General features: G+C 41.4%; 1 protein-coding gene across 1 annotated transcript in view; it reads right to left on the bottom strand.

Annotated features, from left to right (window-relative positions):
• Nucleotides 1–4,201: 4,201 nt before the first annotated feature.
• Nucleotides 4,202–8,421, bottom strand: part of LOC116480061 (separin-like) — a 10,055-nt gene continuing 5,835 nt past the window's right edge. The window contains exon 7 of the mRNA XM_058426189.1: nucleotides 4,202–4,207. Coding sequence (XP_058282172.1) covers nucleotides 4,202–4,207 — 6 coding nt within the window. The remainder of the gene's footprint in view (nucleotides 4,208–8,421) is intronic.

The following is an 8,421-nucleotide window of genomic DNA, read 5'->3' as shown; positions in this document are numbered from 1 at the left end:
AGGTAAACTGTATCTTAATACAGAGCAAGGTCCGCTGATGTAGAAGATCAAATAACACACTTCATGAACTTGAAATGGCAGATGGACCAATTATAATTATCTGATGCCTGAGCAGGGGTCCTGCCCTAAAGACTTCTGTGGAATTCAATAATATGAAAGAATATCAGAGCCTGGTAAGAGGTGCTTACAGCCTAAGTAGAGAAACAAAACAAAAACATGAGGAGCAATCGCAGAGCTCACGTAAACCTAGGCAGAATTATGCAGCACATACTGGAAAAGGACAGACTGAAGCTGAATTGAGCTCTATTCTCCTTAACTACCATTTTGAGCATTCACTGTGAGCCAGGCACAGTGCTAGGAGGTGCTCTGTATACCTTCTTTTCTTTTAATCCTCACAAACTCTGATAGGTATTGTTAGCACCATTTCAGACATAAGATTAAGTAATTTGTTTAAGTAAACAGGAGAATGCATTGAAACTGTTCTGGGTTAAAACCCAAATCTATGTCACTTGAAGTAGGTGTCCATAACTCCCACCCCATATTGACTCCTTCTTTAGAAGAACTTTCTACCTTGAAAGAAGTTATGAACTGTCTTTGCTTGAGAAGAGTTTGTACAACTTAGAGGCAGTGTTGTGAAAGTAAAGGAATGAATGATATGGATTGCTATCCTTCAGTTTCCTGACTGGGCCATCTAGTTCTAGGCTGAGGAAAACAATAAAAACCACAAGCTCAAAAGATGCTAATGTTGCACAAGCTCCCAGTGGCCTTGGGCTGAAACGCACTTGGAGAGATCATTCTGCTGCTTCCACATGTAAGACTTTTTTTTTTTTTTGAAATATAGTCTCGCTCTGTTGCCCAGGCTGAAGTGCAATGGCGTGATCTCGGCTCACTGCAACCTCCACCTCCTGGGTTCAAGCCATTCTTCTGCCTCAGCCTTCTAAGTAGCAGGGACTACAGGTGCACGCCACCAGGCCAGGCTAATTTTTTGTATTTTTAGTAGAGACGGGGTTTCACTATGTTGGCCAGGCTGGTCTCGAACTCCTGACCTCATGATCCACCCACCTCAGCCTCCCAAAGTGCTAGGATTACAGGCATGAACCACCGTGCCTGGCCACATGTAAGACTCTTTAGACTCCACAGGATTCATGTTAGGAAGGTGAATGAACTACATTTTCATGCAGAGCAAGCTCCCCTGACACAGATCATATAATGCATTTCAGAAAACTCCAGATTGATTAGTTTCCTCCCAATTTAGCTTTTACTATTTTACTGGACTCTAAAATTAATAGAAAAGGGTATTCTGGGGACCTTTGACATTGACTTTCTGGCATGGCAACTTTTCCACATGTCTAGTTTCAATCCTTGCTGCTGCAAAGTATACATTAGAGTTTTACACCCGACATATACTCTGTGGAATATAAAAGTATATAAAATGGTCATATCCCTCCAAGAACTTATGCTCTCATATATAGGAAATTACAACAAAGGCAAGATTCAATATGCAAAGAGTGTGAAAAGAGCTTAAAGTCCTTAGTACCAAGATCCTCTTCAGTCAATCATATTTACCCAGACACTCATGGAGCCACAATCTTTTTGAGAATGTCTTAAGCAAGAAGGTGGGACATTTGGGTCTTAGGCTCAATGTGTACTTCTAACCCACCCTCTCCTGGAATTCATGGAACATTTATTGGGCACTTGTGATGTGCCAGGCACTGGGAATGCAGAGATGACTATGATGTAACCCTGCCAGCAAGGAACTCACATGCATACCTTTATCAGAGCTGGGAGCGATGTCCCACCCAACACATCCAACCAACTTCAGCAAGGTGTTTAACTGGAGAGTATGGGGGAGAGTGCAGGGACTAATGCTAATAGTGCTAAGTCAACAATTTATCCACCCACCCCCTCCCCAACACTTCCTCAGAAAGTGAGAGAGTTGCAGGAAACCACATGAGTTTCACTAATCCCCCACCAATGGCACCCACTGCATTACTGGCCTCATTATTTCTTAATGGGGCTTTGTTGATTACAGACTGCTTAATTACAGTGACAGACTCCCTTTTGGTTGGGGGGCCGTGGGGCAAGAAAATGAGGGTAAGGATGTTGGTGGGGGGGATTATGACTGTAGGCAATCCCCTACCTCCCACCCACGGCCCTGCTATCCAGGGCAGGAGCTAGTGTGAGAAAGGGATCTCTGACCAGCTATATTGTTCCTCCTTTCCTGCCCCCCCTCGCACCAATAAAAGCCTTCAGAGATCAGAAAAAAAAAAATCAACTTCATCTTATAACTGTTTTCCTAATACGGCTTTCTTCATTCAGCTTTGAAAATATCTGTTAATCAGAAACAGCAATATCATGTCACTATTAAAACACAGGAATAGTATAATTCTTGGCACATAGTAGGCATATAACAGACATTTGTTGAATAGATGAATGATTGGAGGCAGACAGAATAATAGGAGCAAATGCATGCAGAGAACAAGCTGATGATATGTCTACGTTGGGCTACCTGATCAAGTGACCCCTTCATGGAAGCACTCCCCCACCCGACTCTCCACTAAAATGACCCATTGCATGACTGAGTTGACAACATCAGAAGGCACCTTTAGTACCATACATATGCATTTAGTAACCAAAAGAGAGGAAAAGAGGAAGGGAAGGAGGAAATGAGGCTTTTTGTTTGTTTGTTTTTGCTGTATGTGTATGTATGGCAGTCCTGAAAATGTACAGGTGGGAAAACCAGAGAATAGAAAAGGTGAAGTAAAAAAGATTGAACCTCGAGGTATGGGGCAGAATGGGCATTTCAGGCAGTAAATAGAGTAGGTGTAGAGATGATCCAGACAGCCACATCCACTTCAAGTAACACAATTAGTTTTTGTAATGTCTTGCATTGACCTCACCTTGCCACCTCTACCATACCTATCCCAGGCACTCAATAAATAGTCTTGGTTTAAACCCAGGCAACTATTGATCCTGGCCAATAAAATTAAAGTGGATAATAAAAAAATAGAGATCAACAGACTAGTTTTTAAATTTGTTTTTTGCCCAAGCAGTTGCCTTAGCAATATGTGATTTACATAAGCATTCATTGGAAAGTGTTTGCAGTGTCAACTTGGGAATGACTAGGGTAGGGAAGCCAAGGTGTACGCTGAAGGGCAAAGAATGGTCAAACCAGGATTTTAAATTTCCTGGAGGTAACATACATGCCCCAACATTTGGGAGTTGACTATTTGTACCTTCATTCTGAACTATACAAGTTAAGGAAAAATTTCTAATGTCCCCATTTTTCATTTGTCATATTCATCATCAGAGGTAGATATATCTCACTGTTCTTTCTCTCTTCTTTTATATAAAATGGCTTATTCCTTATGCTGGGAGAGTATTAAACTGTCTATAAAATTACCTAAATTAATCACTGGATAGTTTAAACATAATAAACGTGTTAACAGTCTCAGTTAATGCCCAAGAAATTGTGTTCATCCACATAATCATATTTTTTCTTCTCTTACAATTTCTCTGTCATCCTGAGCTAATGCCATAAGCACGAAAAATTGTTCTTGACTAAAGCTGAATTCATATCCAAAATTAGAGCAAGGCCTTAAATAAGAATTTAAGAAATAACTCCAAAATAGGTAGAAGAGAGGGTTTTAGATGTTTTCACCACAAAGACTTGATAAATGTTTGAGGTGAAAGATCTGCTAATTACCCTGATTTGGTTATTACATGATGTATACATGTATGGAAACATCACACGGTACCCCATGAATATGTGCAACTATTATGTGACAATTAAAAACAAAATAAAACTTGTAAAAAAAATCCACTGACTTGGAGGATCATCACATCTTGTGTAGGTCAGTCACTTCTGAGATGGCCACCATGTGTTCAGGGAACAGGCAGAAAATTCAAAAGAAGGAGGAGATATAGTCCCTTCCCACTGGGAGAGTTCAGTACCATGGAGGAGATTGGAAAGCACTCATGAAGCAGAGACCACAGCAAACAGAGACAAGGACAGAACCAGGAGGCAGTTTTCTGAGCTCCAGAGGTAAGTGCTAGAAAGATGTCAGGAAACTAAATAGAGAAAAACCAAGTCAGGGAGTAAAGGACCAAAATGATGGGCCATGGAGAAGATTCCATGTGTGTGCCTCTGTGTGTGTACTTTACAAGGAGTGGCAGGAAAGAGTGGGGAAAAGGGGTAAACTTAGATCTGTGGAGAGAAGCAAGGAAAGTCTGGGGGAGAAGGCTAGGATGTGAAAGGCAGGGAGGCATGCTATAAAAGATACTGAAAACTGGGTCCCAAGCCTTCTGTCCTCCATGACTATTTATACAAATCCACACTCAACACTGGTGGGCAGACCAGTAGATTTTTGCAAGGTTATCTGACCTGTGTGAAACATGTCTTTGGGTCAACATAATGAAAAAGAGGGGGTGCTCTTTACATTATGGCTTTGAGCCTCTACTGAGGAACACTTAATTATTAAGTCCACTCTAACATGAAGTGATGGGAACTGGGAGATACCTGTCTTCAACAGCATAACAGGCTTCAAATCTCTGAAGAGTTGGCCGGGCGCAGTGGCTCATGCTTGTAAACCCAGCACTTTGGGAGGCCGAGGCGGGCGGATCACGAGGTCAGGAAATCGAGACCACGGTGAAACCCCGTCTCTACTAAAAATATAAAAAATTAGCCGGGCGTGGTGGCGGGCGCCTGTAGTCCCAGCTACTCGGAGAGGCTGAGTCAGGAGAATGGCGTGAACCTGGGAGACGGAGCTTGCAGTGAGCCGAGACTGCGCCACTGCACTCCAGCCTGGGCGACAGAGCAAGACTCCGTCTCAAAAAAAAAAAAAAAAAAAAAAATATCTGAAGAGTTATTCAGAGGACAACTGACAGCTGTGCTTCATTCTTTCTGAGAAAGTAAAAAACACAAGGAAATAGAATGAAGCTACAGAGGCTGGGACTGAGTTAGAAGGAAAAAAAATCCTGATGGAAAAGACTCTCCTGTTTGGTACCCCTTAGGACAGCCCTTACAATAGCCATCCATCTGGGATGACTTAAATGCCAATTTGCTGAACTCGTGAGAAAATAGGGGTCTGTGCAATGTTTCATGATATAGTTCAAATGCTACCTCATCTGTAAGATGGGTAAAATGATATTTCACAGTGATGATATGTGCAAAAATGCATAGCCCCATGACCAGGCCCAGGTTTTGTGTGTGTGTGTGTGTGTGTGTGTGTGTGTATGCATGCGTGCATGCTGTAGTCATTTCTTCAGTAAATATAGATCTTTCTCTTTCTCTCTTTTTTTTTTTTGCTCATCCTCAGTTTCCTTAAATAGAAAATGGGCATAGACTGCCTTAGAGAATTTGGTAGGAAGATCAAAGGAGTTCAATGGATGGGAAAACATTTAGAAATTGCAAATCACCACACACAAAGAAATAAAAGTTATCATTAGGCCCTCTGTGAAAGTGTTTTACTAACTGCCACTATATGCACATGTGCATGTGTGTGTGGTCATGTTTGTTCTATGTGCATCTGCATGCACATGCATTAGAAAATGCATCCAGGCCAGGTGCAGTGGCTCACGCTTGTAATTCCAGTACTTTGGGAGGCCCAGGCAGGAGGATGGCTTGAGGCCAGGAGTTAGAGGCCAGCCTGAACAAAATGGCCAGATCCTGTCTCTACAAAAATTTAAAAAATTAGCCAGGTGTGATGACACAAACCTGTGGTCCCAGCTACTCAGGAGGCTGCTGAAGTGGGAGGATCGCTTGAGCCCAGGAGGTGAGGCTGCAGTGAGCCATGTTTGTGCCACTGCACTGTAGTCTGGGCAACAGAGTGAAATGAACGAAAGAAAGAATGAAGGAATGAAGGAAGGAAGGAAGGAAGGAAGGAAGGAAGGAAGGAAGGAAGGAAAAGGAAAGGAAGAAAGAAGGAAGGAAAGAAAGAAAAAGAAAGAAAGAAAGAAGAAAGAAAGGGAGATAAAGCGAGAGAAGAAAGAAAGGAAGAAAGAAGGAAAGAAAGAAGGAAGGAAAGGAAGAAAAAGAAAGAAAGAAAGACGAAAGAAAGGGAGATAAAGCGAGAGAAGAAAGGAAAGAAAGAAAGAAAGAAAGAAAGAAAAGAAAGAAGAAGAAAGAAAGAAAGGGAGAGAAAGAGAGAGAAGAAAGAAGAAAGAAAGAAAAGAAAGAAAGAAAGAAAGAAAAGAAAGAAGAAGAAAGAAGAAAGAAAGTGAGAGAGAGAGAGAAGAAAGAAAGAAAGACAGACAGAAAGAGAAAGAAAGAAAAAGAAAGAAAGAAAGAAGAGAGAGGGAGGGAGAGAGGAAGGAAGGAAGGAAGGAAGGAAGGAAGGAAGGAAGGAAGGAAGGAAGGAAGGAAGGAAGGAAGGAAATAAATGCATCAGAATGGGTATGTATTAGTGGAGGGGAAGGTGGCATACCTTATACCTTGGGAGGTTTGATATTTGGGTGAATGGTTGATCAGTGAGTGTATACATTGTATAGCTGTTGAGTGTGGTGTACATATGTATAGATGTAAGTGTCTACCTATAGCGTGGCATAGGTGCTAGGGACAAGTGTGGCCATGGCGTATGTTTTTTTTTTTTTTCTGGGAAATATGACAACAGAAAGACACATGCAGATAGGACTCAATTACCAAACTCAAGTGGAAAAATGACGATTTATATAGATTTGAATTGAATTGATCAGACAATGTAGGCAAAAAGCTTTGTTTTCCATTTTTAATCTGTCCATCAGCTCACTCTCCAAACTAAACCATTAAAATATAAGCATCAGGAGGATGGGGACTTTGACTATCTTGTTAACCGGCATATCAACAGCATGTAAAACAAATTGCACCTGGCACAGGATAGACATGAAATAAATATTGAGACAAATACTGGAATAAATATCTGATAAATGAATAAATGGTTTATTTAAACCACCTCGGGGCCCCATTCTGCCCCTGCCAATTAATGGAAGAGTTGGGATGACAGCAGGGATGGACTGGGACCAGCAGGACACTGGTTCTTGAGGCAGAGAAGGCATATGAAGAATGAAGCTGGAAGAATTCATCCTGGCAGGCTCCTTGGAGGGATGGGAATATAGAACAGAGAACTATCAACATTCCACCCAAGAACTTATCCCCTGAATATTTATTCTCCAATATTTTATGAGTATCCATTGTGTGACAGCTGCAGTATTTGGTAATGTGGTTATAAAAATGAATAAGCTGTGGTCTTGAAGTATGCATTTTGGTGAAGACCAACGTGAAAACAAAACAAAATTATAAAATGGGCATGGGCCTCAGAAAATGTTTGTAAAAAGTATTCTGGGAGCAGATGAGATGAGTGAATATTTGCCTGGGAGAGGAGCTAGGTTTTCAACCCTCTGAGCTAGGGTTTGAAGCATGAGTTTCTTGCTGACTTCCCAAGTGCAGAAGGGGAAAGGGGTTTCCAAGCAGAGTAGGGCAAAGTCCATGTTGTTATGTGGGAACAGGAAGGGGCTCAGCTTGTTGTGCATCATGGACAGTGACACAAAGTATGCACAAGGAATCCAGGCTTTTAGATGCAGAGTTGCTCGAGTTGTTGTCTTAAAGCAGATCATTGTAAAGCAGAAATCTAATAGCAGGTGTACTATATCTTGACTGCACATGCAGCATCGCTTTCATACTTTCACTCAACAGCAGAAGGAGGGCAAAGTGTAGATAAAGGTATTAAGAAGTTACATGGAGGTCTTTATGAGACAACATCAAATGAACAGAACTGTAAAATGCAAAAGAGAGGAAAGTGGGAAATGACTATTGAAGAGACTACATCAAAGAACATAAATCCACTTCAGAAAACATGGCACACATATAGAAAAAGGGCTTAAAAACATTTACAAAGCAGCATATAAATAAGTGCAAATATGTGGTACAGACAGTCCCCTGGTGCTATGTGAACATAGAATAAACAAGAAACTAACACTGGGTGAGGGTTACTTGGGAATGAATCGACCAAAGTTTAAAAAATAGACAGGATGAGGAAATAGTCAGACACCAACCAAAATTTACACCCCTGACTTCCTCCCAGCCTGGGCTGATTTTCTACCTGTCACAATGAACACGTTACTCATTTGCCACTTTGAACAGTCGGTTTTCATTTCCTACTCTGCAGACACCCCCTCAGACACTCTATTTAGTTTCCCACAGGCAATCATGACTCTCAGATTTCCTGTGGCTCTAGGAGTACGGGGGTCAGGTTGCCCTAGACCATAAGGCGGCAATTATCCAGATAATTTAGGTATCAAATCATTTATTTGAATAATCAAGCTCATGTATCCAATTTTCTGCTTCCCAAAGTTCTGGCAGCTGACTTTCCCAAAACTAGTATATGCAGTACCAAGTCATAGGAAGACTTAAGAATGTCCAATAAAATGTGTTTGTGTTGACATTAT

This window comes from Hylobates moloch, unplaced genomic scaffold (assembly GCF_009828535.3).
Source record: "Hylobates moloch isolate HMO894 unplaced genomic scaffold, HMol_V3 SCAFFOLD_13, whole genome shotgun sequence".
Taxonomy (NCBI): domain Eukaryota; kingdom Metazoa; phylum Chordata; class Mammalia; order Primates; family Hylobatidae; genus Hylobates; species Hylobates moloch.
The sequence above is the reverse complement of the archived record's forward strand: the minus strand, read 5'-3'. Positions and strand labels throughout refer to the sequence as shown.